General features: G+C 38.3%; 1 protein-coding gene across 1 annotated transcript; it reads right to left on the reverse strand.

Annotated features, from left to right (window-relative positions):
• Positions 1-6,239: 6,239 nt before the first annotated feature.
• dhodh (dihydroorotate dehydrogenase) lies at positions 6,240-19,053 on the reverse strand. The gene is made up of 9 exons (XM_042493618.1): positions 18,949-19,053; positions 17,301-17,513; positions 17,013-17,212; positions 13,162-13,244; positions 12,566-12,753; positions 10,794-10,907; positions 8,621-8,774; positions 8,362-8,521; positions 6,240-8,254 (listed from the first exon to the last, which is right to left on the reverse strand). Exons 1-9 carry the CDS (start codon positions 18,964-18,966, stop codon positions 8,095-8,097), a joined length of 1,290 nt encoding a protein of 429 aa, XP_042349552.1. The 5' UTR covers positions 18,967-19,053; the 3' UTR covers positions 6,240-8,094.
• Between the last annotated feature and the right edge of the window lie 1,488 nt (positions 19,054-20,541).

Here is a 20,541-nt window from a genome sequence, read left to right on the forward strand (position 1 = left end):
TTTGTTTCATTCTCCCTGCACTCCTTCCTTCCTGTATCTATACCCTGCCTCCTGTGTGTCTTGTATGTAAACACACATTCCCATCAGTGGTAATCGGTTCGGGCAGCGTGGTGTGTCATTTATGGCTCTGTCTGCCTCCATCACACCTGTGACTTCCTGTAGCCAGCGGCTTCACCAGCTTTCATAACAGCCCTCTACAGAAGGACACCAAGCTGTATACTTCACTCAATCTGCACTGAACGCAAGTTCCCAAAATGCATTAAGGCTTTTTCATTGTGTTTTTTTTTTTTTTTCATTTTGTAAAAGTCAAACGTAAAGGTACATTTCTAGGCTTTTATCTTCTTTGGTGTACAGCATATAAGGACTTAAAATATCATGCTGGGTTGATTTCCTGTTCTGTGAATTGTGCACCACCTTAGATTACTGCAGCCAAGATCCAAAAAGAAAGGAAATTTTTCTAGTGCTTGCAACATGGCTGCATTCTTAATTGCATGATATGCAGTGATGTAAGAGGGTGTGGTAAAACTGGTGTGATGTGATGTGGGTTGGTTTGAACAGGATCAACAAAAATCACCACATGTGGTCAAGTGGTCTCCTCCAATGATATCACAAATTATTAAATAAATTTAAAAGGGCTTGTCAAGTTGAAAATTTCACTTTTGTTTGTTTTTAAAGCCCTGACAAAGACCTGCAGACAATTTAGCCATGACAATAAAGGCTTTTTGATATTGCCCTCCTCCTTTTCTGTGTATCACTGTTTGGAATTTTTTTGACTAAGCATACAGACAGAAAAGTATAAGCTAAAAAATGATCAAAGTAAAAAATACACATTCAAGAAAACTAGACACTTAGTGAACAGCATTGCCAGCGTAGGGAAAGTACTTTAAGTAATTAAATAAGGGCCCCACTACTGGCCCATATTTTTTAAAATACTTTGCCCTTGAAAAGTGTTTAAAAGGTCCTTGAAATGTATCATCACAAAAGAGTGGCAACCCCTGAGAGAGAGCTACAAACTCCACTTAATTTGATACTGGCTTTCAGTTTAGAGTCTAACAGAATAGAGAAGAGCAGGAGCACAGCTGTACCTATTTAAACTGAGTATGATATAGGTTTTAAATATAGTTCCCACACATTTTCATGGACAATTATTATTTACTGTCTGATATATAAGTTATTAATATTAAGTTCTTTGGCTAAATTGTAAATGTTGGCCACTGTCCACAGGGATGCTTCATAATATTCTAGATAATACCATTAAGGCCCCTAGTTTATTAATGCAAAATAATGCATATTTTCATATTTTACAGCAATCTTACCTTTCTATGCTAATTTCTGGCAAAATAATAATATAATGCAGTCATCCAAATAAATTACATCGCCATAAGGATTTCACTAAGTATATTTCTGTCTGTTTGGTTGAACTGACCCGACAGGCACGCAGCTGTCACGCCTCCTCCTCCTTAATGCAAACAAACACCTCAGACAGCACCTGCAGCACTCTGGGTTACATAATCACGTCTGCCAGACATCCGCCTCACTGTCCATTGATATCTTTCAACTGTGTTACAGAATTTGTCCGGATTCGTTGAGGATCGTAACATTTCAATGAGGGTCCACGTAAATTTTATTCCATGTTATTTGAGTTAATTTGGAGTGCTGTGGAGAATCGGGTGACACTAATGATGAGGAATCTGATAATAATGTTCATCTTTTGCCATCTCTGCCATGATGAGGAAGTGCAGAAGTGCTATCAGCTGTTAAATCTGTGTGCGCCTCAAGGAGCTGATGATCCTTTTCCCTTAATTGAGTCACAGAAACTCAGGATGTTTAAAATTCTTAATCCTCTGAATGCACATATTGTAAGTTGCTTTGGACTCTAGCGTCTGCCAGACGAACATAATGTAATGTAAAGCATTGCTAACCCTTGCAATGATCTTGAAAGAAAATGAATAATTCATTGAAAGAAAGAAAATAAAAACATTTATTGCTGCTTAAACCAGCTTAAAAAAGGTGCTAAATTCACAACCGATTACTATGAGGTAATTTTGAGGTGATGCAAAAATTGCTCCTGGTGAGGATGGGAATGGAGAACCAGTTCCATTTGAACTGTAATGTCTGCAATATGATAATTTCAAGTAAGGGTGAAAACACCCGCAATATGCAAAAACATCTTTCTATGCAGCATGGGCTTCAAATGTATTTGCCACTGCTTCCCGACCTAATCCTAATCCATCTATCCTGTCCATAATACAACAGTTGCTTTGATGCTGAAAAGCTGTTTGGGCCTATTTTTCCCCTCACAGATTGAGAAGCTATTAGGGAGTCGGTAATGGCATTGGTATTAATTTAATCTTTACAATTTCCATCCCTAGCTCCCAAAAACATTCAATGCAACAATTTCATCTTCCGTTACGCAAGTTTAAATAACAGGCAAAGACAGTCTGACAAGGCACTACAACGTACATGTGCACTACACTGTATACAGAAGAAGAAAACTGACAGATCAGCCTTGACAATATATTCAATCCCAACACTTTGAGAACACAAAGCGCCTCTGGCAGAAAATCTTATTTAGAGTCAAAGCGGATACATCTGTATCCCTTGAGCTCTTATAGATTTAGCAGTTTTCTCTGCCTTCCTCACAGATTTCGGCTCAGTCACACTGGGAATCGTCTGTGAACGGCCATTTGCAGGTCATTCCAGTAAACAGATTGAACAGAACTGATTTTAGTCGGTGCTTTGGCATGGGGCTCTGCAGGGCTTTCATGCTTTTGCTCTGAAGTTATTCCAGTATTTATATTGCCTCTGTGTTTACAGTCACAGTCCCGTTGGAATCCATCTGAATCTTTGGCAGTCTAATGCAGGTTTCCTCTCAAGAATTTCCCCACATTTGTCTTAATTCACTGTTGCGTGGACTCTTACGAGCCTCCGCCATCCGACGATGCCGCCATCGGCACAATTCACAGTAAAAACAGCATAAGGTGGGTTACATGCTGTGCTTAGCTTTCCACAACCTTTTTATCACTCGCTCTGTGAAATGTCTTTTAACACAATCCAGGCTGTTACATGTCTTTTTCCAGGGGCTGCCTCCTTCTTTACATACATGAAGGTTTTGGTAATGTCATGTTTTTTTTACTGAAAAATCCCCTGGTACCCAGTAGACTCCCATTCATTCATCAAGGTAAAGTAAGTTATGAGTTCGATACTCAGAAGTCATTCACTCCAGGCCCAGCAGCATCTTCTTAGTTTCAATGTTGCATGATGTGGGCAGTGGGAAGACAGTGAGCTCACTTCACAGCTCTTCTGTATACTGCAGGGGGCTGACGCAGACCCTCAATTATGATATGAATAGAACCATATGCACGACAGTGTGGCTGCAGCTGTTTGCCAATGTTCAGTGCAGAAGGTATGTCTTAAATGTCTATAGAACACTTCATGGCCATCCATTCATTATTTGAGAGATGTGTGCTGAAGTGGTGGACCAAATGATACTGCCATCCTTAGAGTCATGCTACTATCCACTGTTTAATATCATTAAAAATTGAATATCTTTGGGTTTTGGGCTGTTGCTCAGATAAAACAATCATCTTGAAGACATCAGCATGGTCTTAAGTAACTTGTAATTTTCTGAAATTTCATAAACATAACAATTATCGTAAAAAGGAAAAAAATAACTTATTTAGTTTCATCTACAATGACTTCAGTCATCAGTTCAGCCAATAGAGTGACAATCTGATCCCAGTCCATCTCTTTTTCCTTAGCTGATCTTCTGCATTAGCATTGTTTTGGTTACATGTTTTGCATAGAGATCTTACAAAGGCAGAGTGTATTTTATGTTTATTCACTGCTGGGTGTTTTTCTTTGTTTCTCTCCCTTTGCAGTAGAACAAGATCTAATTCCCTCCTCTTCACTGGCTGTACGTCTGCTACCAAGACAACTGCTCTTCACAGATTCATTAGTATCAGTTAGTCACACTGTACGTGGTTGAGAGCCATTGCTTGAACTTGCTGACCCTGTGAATACATGCATAATAAAAAGATAGGAAAGATAGAGAAGAAAGATTAGATATGTGCTTTACTGATCCCAAATTGGGAAATTCTTGACACCCCTAAGACATTCCCACAACTAACTAGCTGCATGTGCCAATACACCAGAACAGCACATATGGGCACATCTCAAAACGTCAAGGCCTGCCACTTTTTTGGTGGATAGAAAGCTAAAGATCCTGTCATTAGACTTCACTGCAATTTGATGTGTTCAGCATGCATTTATTTCTTGTTAAACTAACGTTATTTTTAGGGCTGCCCCTTGAAAGTCGGAGATTCGAATCATCAGTCGGAAAGCCTCAGTCAACTGTGATCGCGTCAAGTTGGGCATTCATGTTTTTTTTGTTTGTATTTTTTTGGCTAGTCAGTGTGCTGTGCAGCGTTCTCCTGAACATGTTTTGGTCCCCAGATTTTGCTGCAGAGAGAGTGCTCTTGACTGTGATGCTTTTCTTTGGCACAAGCTGCTGCAGACACACAGGCAGCAGCACAGAGGAGGAGAGATCTTCTACTTGGAAGAGGTAAATTTACAGCTCACAGCAACTTAATATAAGACAGTCTCTGGCTGTTGTTTGGTATTGAGTGTTGAAAAAAAAAATGTTTTTGTACATTTATTTTTATGTCATATCCACCAGAGCTCATTCAAACTTTAAAACTTTGGGTAGAAAACAAAACAAACCACCAAATATTCGTATTAGCTGGCCAAATCCGATTTGGCTGACACAATTTTGAGCTGGGTGCAGCCCTCGTTTGTTTTATAGACACGTCTAATAATTGTTTTGTGACCTTGCCTGGTTCTTATTACATGCAATACTTAAATACATTGAGACTGATTTCAGTCATGTCCCATAGCCAAAACAATGTAAATTCAAAACTTTTCCATAACATTTTGTTAATTCCAAAACATTTCCAGGCCTGGAAAAGTGTATTTCATAACTTCTCCAGGAATTTCTTGACTATGGGAACCCTGTATATTTGAGTAATGCTCCTTTAAAATGTACAACCAGTGCTGACCTCCCTTTTCTTGTTAGCTTCCAGACTGTATCAAAGCAGGGTACCAACAGCATCTCAGGGACAGATAAGAGCTGCGTCTGAGTTTTGATCGATGCTATATGGGGAAACTGTACATCTAAGTGGCCATCAGTTCAAAGTTGTGCTTGTCTGGAAGCCAAGCCTCGCCTATCCTTCCCATGTGACGCCACATATAGGATATAAGCCAGTCTGGACTTGGCCTAAGGGAGAGGCAGGAGGAGGAGGAGGATGGAGGCACCCGGCATCTCACAGCTGATCCTCACAGCACTGCCGCCTTCATTGGCTAAATCTAATGACTGCTGTTTATTCTGGGATTAGCAGGTGGTGTTATGATAGGCTATCTCAATGTGTCAATGAGTGAAGAAAATCCTAAAATAACAATAAAAGACAAAGCCTTCGCCACCACTGGGAGGCCATGATACCACACTGCCCACAGCTAACAACAACAGAGAGGAGTGAGAGTTCAGCTGAGGGCAAGAGGACTTGAAGGGCTTCCTCTGTTGCTGCTGGACAGATAACAAAGTCATTTTAGTTCTTTCAAGGCTGAAAATCAGCACTCCAATGTGTTTTCTGCTGCTACAAATGATTAGGAAGGATCACTTAACTGCAGTCTTCTCAGACAGAAAACATTTTCTCTGTATTTGTTCAAACTACTGCAGCTCTTCCAGTGTAACCTTGTTTTGTCATTTTATTTTAGTTGTACCTTAAAGCATATTTTCCAGTCTGTGTGATTCATGGGCCTCAACACGTGCCTCTCTCTCCACCTACACACAAGAACAAGTCTTGAGAGCTGAAACGAAGGACACTACACTGTACAAGTGCACTCAGATTCAAAGCAAGTATGTTATTTTAGCATTGCTTTACCAGAACATATCAGAAGCCTGAGTTTTTGCAAAAAAAGAAAACAGGCAAAACGAGAATCTCTCCAAAATATACATGTTTCGTTCATTGCGTTCAAGGTCTTTGGGTGCAGGACAAAGAGGATGGTTATAAACAGCCTGACTGTATCCAACTAAATGTGAAATGTAGTGATGTATAGGGATGGGTATGAGCAGATTTTGTTGATACCGATACTGCTTGTTGTTGCTGTACGTTTTAACGCTCCTCTTGATACTACTCTCATAACTTGGTGCAAAAAATAAAGACATGAGATGAAAAGATTGGATGATTCAACAGTTATTTTATTTCTTTGTAAAATGAACGAGTCAAATTGTTCCCTGAGTTTCCTGTATATATAGGGTGCGTTCCTACATCTAATCTGACGCTCTACACTAAAATGAGGGAGTTGTTTGAAGAAACAGAGTGTTCTATATCAACGTGAATTACCAAGCTGTGCAGTTCATTTCACATTCACTTCGTTCGGTGCTCTGCTGCTCCGTCTCCCCAGACGGAGTACCCAGAGTGCACTCTGCCACTCCCAGAGTGGTGTACTCTGGATAACTGAATGGTACATCAACAACAGTACCAACAGCACTCCAAATATACAAACAGTCCAGTTTGTGCCAGAGTGTGTGCCGACACACAGAGTAAGTATTTTCAAACGCACCCATAATGACCTAATTACATTCACTTGATGTGATTGAGACAGTCACATTTTTAATTGTAATTCCAACCAGCATCAGAGCTGGGAGGCTGCACCGAGGATATACAGCATTGACGCTGCAGGCGCTTTTCTCAAGCAATCACACACACTGCACTGCTTCAGATTTACGGCCAACACACACCACACCAGCATCAAAGAAAAGCATCTTTGCAGGCGGAACATCAGACTCAATACACCGCACTAAACTTCACCACATCATAGACTATAACAGTTTTAGCTGCTGCTACAGGAGTGCGAGCTCTACGCCACGGACAGTTGTGAGAGTCTGTCACCACATGCACAATGACAGGGCTAACTGTTAGCATCACAAGGATAACTTAAACAGTTATTAACAGGTTTAATGTCAGAGTCGAGGAGGTTCTGTGTCGCTGTGAGCTTGTCTGAACTGTTTAACAGATGTGGGATGTTTGCCGCTGTTAGCTTGTGCTAACCGGGTAGACATTGAACTGACAGGGAGCAGCTCCAGAAACGGCAGCAACAGAAAGTTTGCTGATCCGTCAGGGAGTCAGAATGATCTGGGATTGTATATTATGTGAAAGGTACTGAGTACTGATCACAAGCCCAAGATAAAGTACAGTCACAGAACAACGACTATTTCATCAAGTTATAAAATTACAAATATCATGAAAGAAGATTTTGCCTCCATCGTTCACCCCTAATCTGTCTGTTGAAAACTCTTTGCTGTTGGAGCTTTAATCAAGTCTGGCGTACAATATCTTTTGAACAGGAGGAGTTCACAAAGACTCGCCATAAACTCCTCTGCTACACGTTCTCTTAGAGCACCATTACAAAAACGGATACCTTGATCCTTTAACCCAAATAGCAATCGAGCTGTGATTGTGTTTGACTGGATTTCTGTGCAGTAACATCTTGAATACGTATTTGTTAAGTTTTTGCAATCTGCCATTCATTTTACAATAATAACATCAATTTTAGATGAGCAATAAATAACACAATGTTAACACTCGAATGCATGATTCAACTTTTGTATTAGATAGTTTCTAAAATGGAGAATAACAAACAAGTTTTGCTATTTTCGATATAACGTCAGATTTTTTTCATTTATACACAAGACAATAGTTTGTATATGTTTGTAAAAAAAAAAATAGAGGTTAGTTTGAAGAGTTCACTTAGCCTAGGTATCAGTGTGTGCGTGAGAAACACTTGCTGTTACACTGTAACAAAGGATTAACGTCACACCTCGGCCTCTTAATACAACATAAAAGATTTATCATTATTAGCCTTTATCATTATGTTCAAGTAAAAGTGAGAATTTGAGATTTGCTCTTCACAAAAACTGAAGGTTTTTTGTTTTTTTTTTAGCACATGTCAGTTCAGACCATATTTCATCCTGGAAATCAAGACGGATGGATTGCAATTACTCAGCATTCATCACAGTTCAAAAAAAGCTCAAGATCATGTTGCCTGTGTGGAGGAGATGGCAGCTACAGGTGGGGGCTGCGTGTCTGTGTTAACATTTACCATCTCTTTCAGCAGGTTCTGCTTATGAGTCGACCAAGCTGCGTCCCTGTGATCTGCTCCAATGGCCTCTGATACACTGCTGAAACCTTGCTCTCTGTAAAAAAATAAAAACCAAAATTATTGAAAAGAAACCCCTCACAAAATCCTTAACCTTTCATGAAAAAAACTTGCCCTGATTTTATGAAAGAAAAACATACTCACTTAAGAAGTTGTTCCAATTCTCTCTTAATCTTCGTCACTATGGGCGGACCCTGGTAGGTCAGAGCTGTATAGAGCTGAACCAGTGATGCACCAGCACGGATTTTATCCATGGCATCCTGCCCACTGGCCACACCGCCGATCCCAACAATAAGTACTTTACCTAAAACAACACAAAACATTACCACAAGTGTTTATATACACTTTCTTCATACTCAGGTGACTGGATAGGGACAGAAAATGTTGGTGTTAAAAAAAGTACCTTTGGTGAGGTTGTACATTTCTCTCACAGTGCGAGTGGAGAGGTCTTTGAGCGGCTGGCCACTCAGCCCACCAACCTCAGACTTATTTGGATCCTGAAGCATCTCTGGTCTGGACACCGTAGTGTTTGACACCATTAAGCCGTCCACTCCCAGCTGCAAACACAAAGAAAAACAAACACCAAGACAAAACATGAAGTGAGTTACATACGTTTGCCTGCATCTGCAGGAGCAGAACTGATGTATGTAGGCGACTTTGTGTAAAGACGTCTAATGTGAAGTTTACTGAGACAACAAGAGACATACTGAGTGCTTTTTGAATGTTGCTTTCTATTCCCTCCTTAATGTGTCTTCCATTAAGGTTTGTCTCTTCCTCACTCCAATGAGTGCAAAAACATCACTCTGTATACTTGAAAAAAAAAGAAAGCTGCTCAAGTAGTGATGAGTTTACCGGAGCAGGGAGGAAGAGAGAAGCCTACTTATAAAAGCAAGCATCAAAGTAAAAGCAGTTAGACATGTGGCTAATATGTCTTATATAAAAGCTTAATAGTAATAAAGACTTCTGACACATGGCAACAAACTATGTCCAAACAATCAAACACAATAAAGCCCAAGAGCTTATTTCCGTTGTGGTCCTGAGAGTGTAGGTATGTATTTAACTGTTAATGTTTTAGTGAGTGTATGAGCACAATAAATAAGTTTATGTGTGCGTTTGTGCCCACATGCAGAGAACGAGAGGGTGCTGCAGAGAGAACGCAGCAGTGAATGATTATTTGTTATCTAATTCTATTATTTATTAAGCATATTTTAATCATTTTCCTTCTTTGCACTTTTATTAGCCTGATTTGATTTAATTCTAATGCCCAAATGTTAAATATTTTTCCACCTTGTAAAGAAGTTTGCTTTGACAGATGCTGTAGAAATTAAGTTTATTATATTTTTATCGTACAAAGTGAAAGATTTTAGTGATGCTGCAAAAGTTGAACTGTTTAATAAAGCCACATTTATCTGACCAGTGCCTAAGTGTCATTCAAACAGGAAGGGGGCTGCGCCTCGCATATAGAGTGTGTGCAGTTTGCATTAAAGCATTTTATATCAGTAACTGGATGGATGGATGGATGGATAGGTGGATGGATGGATGGATGGATGGATGGATGGATGGATGGATGGATGGATGGATGGGTGGATGGATGGATGGGTGGATGGATGGATATCAGTAACTGAAGTTATCTGTGCTGTAACCTCAGAGAAGGACCTGAATTTGATTTCTGTTAGGTTTTTCAGGTGAAAAGTTTCTGTTTTTGAAGAGATAAAAGAACAAGATAACTATTTAATATTTCTATAGACTCCAGGTGTAATTCTATAAATGTGTAAATTTAAAACATTTTTTTTTCTGATATGTTTGCCAGATAAACACTCTAAAAATGGCACTTAATGGCTAAGGGATCCATTCCAATCTGAACTAAACCTGCACACACTTTTCTACTTGCCATAAATGTGGGGGAAAAAAGAAATGAAATATGGTAATGTGAGAGAATCAAAGGAATACAATATAATAAGTATGTTTCCTTTCATTTATAATCATCTGAAAATAAGAATTGTTGTAGCCCAGAACGGCCAAAACCAAACACTGGCTCTAGACAGGGCCGTGCAATGTGACACTGCTTTATGCAGTGTTTTTACCCATTTACATCACCAGGTTCTCTTATTTTGAAGAGGAAGAGATCATTGCAGATAATTTGGCTCCTGGCAAACACTTCTTGAACAGTGAATACTGAAAGCAGTTCAAAGCAGAAGTTTCAGCTGATTAAAATGTGAAATACTCACCAGATGCCACTAAATTCACCTAAATTCTATACACCGGACCTTTAAAAAATCATGTGGAAAAAAATCATTCTTCTATTTTTTTGACAGGACAGCTGCAGATAGATAGGGAATGTGGGAGAAAAATGGGAAAAGATGATGCAAAGGGTTGCAGGCTAAAATCAACCCCAGGCCACTGCAATGCCTCAGTCTTTATCGGGCGCACACTACCGGGCGAAGTAGAGGTTGACCCAATTATTTTATTTTTAAAATAAAAAAATATAAGAATAACTCATAAATTAAGAACAAGGTAGAAAATAAATTAAAAGGCACTGTTAGGACATTTAATGATTGCAACAAATAACTTCCAACCTCAGTGACGACATCAGCAATGTCTTGTTTGTCTTGGGCAGTGAGGTCGGGAGCAATCTTCACCAAGACCGGAGGTCTGCGTTCTCCCTGCAGGGCATCCCGCTCCTTTAGCACCTGAGCAGATTGTATGAGAATATGAGTACAACACATCAGGAAGGAGACAGAAACACTGGTTACAGTGCTAAAAGCCTTTAAAAATGGTAGGATTAAAAAAATTCAGCTTCTAAATTAATAGACGATGGGCTCAATACCAAAAATACAGAACAGTTACTTTTTTAAGGGCCATTTAACACCATGCTTAAGCCTGAATGCATCTGCTTTATTAATTGAAAAAAAATGTTGAAACTCTGACATAATGTACACCTAACGATGGGGTTTGAGAAAATATAAAATATGACTCTTCTCTTGTCCCTCAGTGAATATTTTCAGGTTATTTGTTTGGCGGGGAATTTATAGACCGCTGAGTTATGCGTCATTTTCATTTCACTTATACCTTAACCACTGACATTTTACAGTGCTGAAAGGGTGTGGGGCTTTTTGGCGTTCACTCCCCATTGGGGTTAGGCTGTGTTACAGCTGCAGAAGTGAGAAAAAGCTAAATTGTAAACAACACTGGAAATAATATTTATTCTACTTTATCATAGAGCAGATATCAATTAAGTAACCTGACGATTTGCATGCACAACATACCATAATGGCAGAATGAGTAGGATTTTACGAAAAACGATGTATAGCCGCAAACGAAAGTAATCTTTGTCAATCATCACTTACGACCCACTAAAAGTTTCGAGCAGAGTCTGTATCTGCAGTGACTCCACCCTCTGCCTGCTTTTTCCTAATTTTCTGAGCTTGGCAAGTTTCTGTACATCAACTTTTAGATCAGCAAACATCAACTGGTGGCCCACCAAAGCTTCACATCAGCCTTGCAAAGTAATAAGGATTTCATAAATTTAACGAGAAAAACATGCATTGTAATATTTTATTATAATTACAGATTATATAGTCATCTGTAAGCTTAATGTTTGCTTACTATCGTCCCACAGCCCCTGAGGTGGGCCCCAGTAAGACCACTTGAAAATATCACTGGTTATGAAGTTTTGATAACTGACAGAAACATTCTGTACAATAGTCCACTTTCCACCTTCTCTCCCTCTCTTATCACATGCTCCTATTTAACAATAATTCTTTTTATTTAGTTCACACACTCATTACAAAGGCACTTTTATTACACTTACTACTTTTATTTTATCAATAAATTGGTCAACATTCTTTTTTGAATTTACCAACTGTAAATTTGCAGCATGAACATCCTGAATTTGAGACTGCCAGCCAGCTAGGTACACCCAAGATTTCGTACTTTTTCCCATCTTTTTAGAGTCCATTTCAATAAAAGCAGAGGCTACTTCTGCTACTTGTATCCATCATTTTTGCTCGCTTGTTATAAGATGTTATTGTAAATCTGGTTGTACACTGTATAACATACATAAATAAACTCAACATCATTCAGTTTTGTGATTGATTACAGTAATTAGTTGGACTAAGGTCAACTCTTCTCTGCCAACGTTTTGAAATATTTTTATAAAATATTCAATATCCACTGCATATGATGATGTCTTTCCTTCACTGTTAATTTAAATGTAAGTTTATTTATTTTTGAAGGGAAAAGCTCAGCATTAAGGTCAGATAATTAATTTTCATTGTGATTACAATTTTGTAACAGCTTTGTCACAGCTGGGTCCCAAAAATTCAGTGAACATTCGAAAAAGTCCTACCGTATGTAGGAGCTGGTGGAGCTCAGCCTTCCCTTGTAGATCCCGGAGACCCGGCGTATTAGGACTGCTGACGTTGACCACCAGGTAGTCAGCCAGCGGGCCCAGCTCTCTCACCCCTTCCAAGTAATCTGCCCCTGCGTCCTGGGACAGCTTGTTCTTCCCCAGGTTGATGCCCAGGGGAAGGCCAGCTACAAACACAAACACACACACACACAGGAAAGTTCAGACGAGCACAAACACAGGCTGCATCATCAGACACATGACTCAACTGGGGCAAAGGCTGCTGATGTACCAAATGAGCTGTAAGCCTGTATGGATCAGACACAATAAAATGTGAGACAAGGACAAGCCAAGATTATTAAAATAGAGTAGAATAGTGTGTTTAACCACATCTCTTATTAATTATTTGACTTCCACCTAACAAACCATGTGACTGTAAGTACTAAATGTGCACCAGAAAAATATGGGGCAGATGTGTACCAGAATTATTGTACCAATAAAACTGAAAACAACTTATACCAAAAAAAAAAAAAAACGAAAAAGAGAAAACTAAAAACTATTTTTCACACTGAGATGAGAAGTTGCTGACTGCTTACCTTTACTTAACAGTTGCTGAGTGTCTCCCCTGGCCTTGAGCCTCTGTTGTGCTTCTGCCAAACCACAGCTGTTGAACCCGTACCTGGTGAGAAGCACACACAGACACACACACACACACGTAACTACTACACATGCTACTCCAACAAAAAAACTGAAAAATAATGATTTTCATCATTTTGTCACTCCAGCTCTGACACTTTATTTCCAGAGATAATCAAGTGCACTCAAGGTTGCAGATTTCCATGGACAATAAGGACATTCCCTTTTTTGGAAGACAGAATAGCACCTACCATTTTTGAGCAAACTTTTTTTTTTTTACATCAGCCTCATACTAACAGTTCTATGCACGAAAATACAGAACAAATTTAGTCTTGTATTGAGTATGGGGCAGTGCATTGATTTTTCAATATAAGACAGTCCTGTATTATGCCTGATTAGAGGTGTTTTCACCCTCCAGACTGAAGAGAAAATCATGCTTACATGTGTGCTGACTCAGAAGAGATAACATTGTAGGAGAAAAATTGATCTACAGCAGAATACATATTTGAAAATAACACAGAATGCCCAAGAGCCTTATTGCATTATATTCTATTATATTTTATATTTTGAATCATAACCTGCTGCCTAAATATTATTATTTTTTTCTAAGCTGCAACATATGGGGCTGAAACATGAGGCCAACGTGGAACCGCAAAAAGCAATTATTTAAAAGGCCAACTGAGGATGGCTCCAGAAGTGAGTCAGTCCCCATACACCCCCATATTAATATGGCAAACTTAACAGCACAAATAAACATGTTTACAGGCTGGTAAAAATTACAGTTTTGGTCTGTATTAGTGATGCATGGGCCAACCTACAACCCACAACCCACAGTCCACAGTCCACGGTCCCACGGTCCCACGGGTTGACCCACGGGTTGGGCAATTTGGGTGAGCTTGTTTGAAAAAAATGCTGGTTTCAGGCAAGGCAAATCACAAAATGACAAAGCCATGTTCTGAGCAAGTGAATATAATTTACAGCAACATTGTACAATAATCCAGTTTACACCTCTTCTTCCTGTCTCGTCTCTGTATCTCTCACACAACAAGCAGCTTAATTATCAGCGTGGCTGATTTCAGGCTTTCAGATTCTGCTTTTGAATAGGAATACCTGTTTGGGTCTGACATGCTTTTTTTTATCTCTCTGGTCATAATGTCCGGTAAAAAATTTCCTTCTGCAAATATGCAGCCCTAACACTGTTCTTTCAGCAAGCAAGACTCTCTCTGTCTACACTGACTCTGTTCAACATGCATTCATTTTACAGTCTACGTTTCTTTTGTTTTGTTTGTTTTTACATAAATAAAGACATTTACACCATAAATTGGTACATAAACATTCACAAGAATGGAGAAAATTATGTGTTTGATGACCCCCATTTCATATCTGTGCCCCAGTGTTGAAATGGAACATATAACCTTGAATAAATTACAAAAATAATAATGGAAACATGTTGATAATCTGAAAACCTAAATTTATATATAAAAATACACTGATATTTTTTGGTTAAAGAATCTTGTTATGAGCATGTGGAAACTGTATGATTGTGCTCAGACATGTGAGGAGATGCAGAAAGAAACCTCTCCCCCGAGACTCTTTGCAAGTGAAATCCAAGATTATGGATTCCAGGTGGGTTTAGTCTTTCTGTGTTGGTTTATCTGCATGATACTGTATGAATTATTAAGTGCAATTTGTTTTAGAGATTGTATTTGCATAATGCATGTATGCTTTAGTGCTACATGTGTACTAATTAAGCGAGAATATATTGTGGAAATACTGTGCCACTGTATGAATTACATCTAACTAGGTCATCCTTAGAATGAACTGAATAAAGTGCACTCAATACTACATCCTTAACACACAAATATCTATATGGAATGACTTCCTGTTCCAGCAGCATGGAGTGAACTTGCACGCACGTACTCCTGACAATTACATTTCCGAAAGTAAGGTGATCTTTTTGCAAACACACTGAAAAACCGAATGCAAGGAGGACCCTTCTGTCCACAAGATCTGAGGGACATTACAAATATAATACCGAAATCTAACTAATTTTTTAATCAGATTGTTTAAGATCCACTGGCAAAGGATTTCATTCACAGGGGCATTGGATGTTGCAATAACTCATTATTATAAATTATTATAAATTTTCAATTTCACTGTGTATAATAAAAGAGAGATATCAGAAAAGAGCTAGTAAAGAGAGATTTCTTTCATTGAGCTCAATCAAGTCTGTGTTGCAAATAAAATCTGCAAAGAAAAAAGAGGATAGGCCGTGACTCCTATTCACAGCTTTAAAAAGATGAATCCTTTAGTAGCAAATGTGTGGGCAGCATAATTTCTTTGAACATATAGAGCGATGTGGAAAGGAAAATTACACAGCGATATTACAGTCTCCTGCTGTTGTTTTCTGTCTTAAGGATTTTATCATAAACCAAGACTAATGTGACTCATTTACAGTTATATAAATTGAATATAGTCTTTGTGAGATTTTACATAAAAGTTATGTAACATAGTCAATTGAAAAGAGAAAAAAGAGAAGGTTATGCATTTCAAAGCAAGTAAATATGAATCAGTATTTACATGATCCAACAATGGCGTAATGCTAACTTTATATGAAATGTACTGTAGCGTATCTCAATATCTTGAGAATTACTGTGGCAATAATTTCAACCATATCGCCCATCCCCACGTTATTATGTAGGCTGAGGATACTCCTTACAATGAGTATGTTAACATGCTCAAAGTATTCTGTTTTTTGCCCTTATTATGAAAAAGATATTATATTCCTGCTAAGCCGTTAATATGGCTAATTAAAATGAATATTTAACTAATACATCCATTTACATGCAGCCGTGCTACTCTGATTAACGTGCCCTGCTCATTAGGTCATAAAATAGAAAAGTTGAACAGCTGAAGCCACTTGTCTTTTTTGCATCAAAATCTGTTTGGTTTTTTTTTAATTCCACTAGCACACTTGTTCGTTCCCTCAGTCACCTTCGGCATTATCTTTGTGCATATCAAAAAAACTGTTGACATCTAACCTGTTGTTATTTCAATTAAACTACAACAAGAGTATGCATTCACAGAGATTCTTGGAGGAAAATACTTTGTCACCGTTTTTCTGACTAGATTTGGCCAAAGCTTGATTTACTAATTAGCTCTGTTGGAAATAAAGAAGATATTACCGGTGCAAATACAATGTTATTGCTGTTACACCACTGATTGCTCTAATAGAGGAGCAGATAGAGAGGCTGCAAAGCTGGCGATCTCAGCCTGCAAACTGGTGTCCACAGTGCTTCAAACACACAACAAGGAGGCTGCCAGCTGGTATTCAGCAGTTCAGAGGCAGCTGGGTGCTGAATGAGAAACAGTGAAATAACATTAAACTGGCAACACTAGTGTGTTGCAAAAACCTCATGGGGATTGTTGTCGAGGAGGAACACGCCATATACAAAGGGAAAATATAAATAAATAGTATTTTTTACACTGTTACTGTCTAACTTACAATGTATTTGTGTAGTAGAGGAGCAGATGCTTATGCTAACGTCAGAATTGGCTGAAGGGGTCTGTCTGTCAAAGCAAGTAACTTCAGCCCACTGAAATGGTTTGGGTTGGCAGAAAGTCCAGACTGAGCCAGAGAGAGAAACTGAATGTTGAGCTCATGTGATCAGGATGGTCTTACCAGGCCAGCAATAAACACGACCTGCATCAAATTTAGAATACTGTCATATTCTGAATAGTACCCTAGTGTTAGTGTGCATGTAAAATAGCCATTGTTTATCACTTTGACAAAAGCTTGATAAAAACATACCTGTTAATAACTGCATTATCTGCAGTGAGTCGAAACACACGCGGTTTGGGATTCCCCGCCTGAGGTTTGGGAGTGATTGTGCCCACTTCAACAAAGCCAAAACCCACTTTGTACAACCCGTCTACGGCCTCTCCGTGCTTGTCGAAGCCCGCCGCAATCCCAATCGGGTTTTTGAACTTTAACCCCAGGACGTTCACTTCCTGTAGACACATGAAAACAAACAGAAGTCTTAAAGTGTCTGAGTTCCACCTAAACAATCGTGGTCAGAAAAAGAGGCTGAATGCTTACCAATGATGCAGGGTCCTGGTAGCGGTTCAGAGGAACCAGACCAAGACCAATCATCTTCACTGCCAACACATGCGCTGTCTCTGCTCCCACAATCCTCTGCAGGAGGGGCATCAGATGATTGGCATAGAAACGCTCATCTCCAACCGCAGTCAGGTAGGAGGCAAACAGAAGGCTCCCTGTGCTGATGACCTTCACTGCCTCTTTTAACTGCTTCTGTTGACAAGAGCATGAAAGATTAATACATAAAACTGTCTTTAAAAGGACTTAAATCAGACGTTATTACTGTGAACAGACTGGTAAACGTTCAACAAAAACACTGCTGTTTGTAGCAGCACTAATTCCAAAATAGCCATGTTTGTATGCAGCCTTTTTTTGATGCTTCTCAGGTTTCAAGACAATTTGTTTTTTGGCCCGTTTGGTGCAGCAGAAACCAGTTGTGGACAAAACAATGACAAATTATTACTTTTTTAAGTTGATATGGTTAATTTTTTTTAACTGTTTTGGAATGTGTGTGAGTACATTTACACAAGTAATGTACTTAAGTACAAATTTAAGGTATTTGTATTTTACCTGAGTATGTTCTTTTCATGCCACTATATACTTTTACTCCACTACATTTCAGAGGGAAATATTGTACTTTTTAGTTCATTACATTTATTTGAAAACCTAAGTTACTTTACAAATTAAGATTTTTGCATAAACATGGGTAGAGTTTATAAACTCTGATGTTATAAATTAAATTAACAAACAGTTTATGAAAGTACAGAATAAGACAGTTAGTTGATTAATCAACCAATTTTGACAGAAAATTAATTGCAAACTATTTTGATAAACTTTTTCTATTTTTTTTTCCCAAAAAAATGACATAATATTGAGTTGTGTGGGGACTTTTTAAGTACTTCTGGGTTTGGGAGGGGTCTCTTTTTATAATATGAGTTTTTTGGGAGATTATTTTTCTATATTTATTTTTTGACAATTTTGAGTTTTGGGGGTGTTTCCTTTTTAGATTTTCCTGCCTTTGGTTCTTTTACATTTAATACTGTAAGTGCTTTTTCCTTAGTATATTTACTTATTTTTACATAAGTAAAAATTTAAATGCAGTACTTTTACTTGTAACACAGTATTTCTACAGTGTGGTAGTACTTTTACTCAAGTAAAGGATGTGAATACCCCTTCCACTACTGTTTGTTAATGACCAGTTGCTTATTTACACATCCAGCATGAAGCAACATTATCCGTGTTTCTATCTGACGCTGTCTGGCAATCTTACTTGACTATACATATATACATTACTCTGCACTTCACTTCTTTTTGTGCTTCTGGTTTGATGCTAAACTGCATTCATTGTTGGAGGAGTCTCTGACTTTAGTTGCGTCTCTCTCAGTTAAAGCTAAAAGCTTAGCATGCATCACATCTGCCTTTTGTAGTTTTCACACAACAAGTTACGTTGAATATGATAACAAAGAGACATCACAGCATGTGTTTCTGAATGCAGAGCTAACCTGTACTGATTCCTGGTTTAATGTTACTTTCAGATGAAGCAACAGAGCTCGTAAACAGGAACTGTCACATCAACGTGTTTGAAATGATCTCATTCTACGACGAAAAAAATGTCATTTTAAGGGTTTGAGGTTGTCTCTGAAATTACCTTCAGTTGTCCCGCCATGGACGCTGGTCTGTCATTGCATTAAAGGACACAGAAGGTTTTTCCTAACATGTTACACAAATGCACCATGAAACACACGTGGTAACAGCTTCCTCCCACATCCTCTCGCGATATTTTAGGTGTGGAAAGCAAAAGTGGTGGAGATTGCACCGCCCCCCCCGGTCTGACAGCCGGAGCCTGCAGCATGATGCCGATGCTCAGTGTCACTCCTGGAGAAATATTAACCTTTAGAATTTTTGGTTGACAAAAACGCGATTACAGAGAAAAGCAGACAGCACCAAAGACAGGTTAACAAGATAGTTTAGCAAGATAGTTTTCTTATAAACATTTTTGGCTTGACATTCACAATTGGATGAAAACAAAATCTAATTTCCATCTCCCATCTCTATAGACAATACTACATTTTATGTTATCTAGAAAAGCAAAAAAATGAACTCTTTTTTTATGTTATTATAGGCTATGTGTGATATCATGCTTCAGACATAAGAACAGAATAATAAAATCAAATCAAATTCTTAAATCAATTTGAAATGTGACCTGACATCCCTTTTTCCTGTCCTGCGTTCAGACACCTTTCACAAGTATTTAACCTCTGAGCTCAAAGAAAATTGGCTTGATTTCTCTCAAAAACAGGGGGAAAAGGCAAAGAGCAACTTGGCAAGAGACATCCTGGAAATTGCAAGAAATTAGTAGCTTTAGAAAATTATTTTAGGGAAAAAATCTAGAGAAATATATTTAAAGTTATCATAATTATATATTTAAAATTATTTTCATGGAATTACTATAACTTTTAAGCAATTGAGGTCATGTCTGTGCACCCCCAATATAAAATTACATTATATGACATTTCTATTCAAAACTTACACTTGCACTTTCTCTATTATTGTATACTTTAGCAATTTCTCTTTACTTCCCTCTGGATGTGAATGTTACCATACTTGTTCTTTAAAATCTATATTTTTTAAAAAAAGACAGAAAGAAAAAAATCCCATGAAGTTCAAACTCTTCCAGCCTCTCTGGGTAATGAGTGTCACATTTCCCAGGTACAAGATTTTACTGTGACTAGCTCAAAATCCACGAAACCAGCCTGAAACTGAAGAGAATTTGAAACAATTGCATGAGACTGGCTGGAGTGCCTGTCACAGTTTTGTGTAAATGCTTTGATTAGCGTTATTCTTTTATTTTCTCTAAATTAGCTCATCCCCAGAGTATTGTATATCCATTGCTGCCAATAGAGGCCAATTGGAGCTGAAGCCAGTACACACCCATGACTACTGCAGAGTCATTTTACCTGGGAGTAAATGCCATTTGTAACCTTTCCCATTAAATAAAAAGCCAGGTATTAATGTTTTTTTGAGCAATGAGCAAAATGCTTTAGTGGTCATTTTTATCACTTTTGTCATTTTGTCACTTTGTGTTGATGTTTGTCTCTTTGTGGTTATTTTGCCCTTTATAGTTGTTTTGAGTCTTTTTGCAGGCAGCTGTTTTTCATCTCTTTGGGGTCTTTATGTGTCTCTTTGTAGTCATTGTATGCTTACTGGTAAGTAAGTATGTCTTTGAGTGACATTTGACAGG

This window comes from Plectropomus leopardus, chromosome 1, assembly GCF_008729295.1.
Source record: "Plectropomus leopardus isolate mb chromosome 1, YSFRI_Pleo_2.0, whole genome shotgun sequence".
In the NCBI taxonomy this organism is placed as follows: Eukaryota; Metazoa; Chordata; class Actinopteri; order Perciformes; family Serranidae; genus Plectropomus; species Plectropomus leopardus.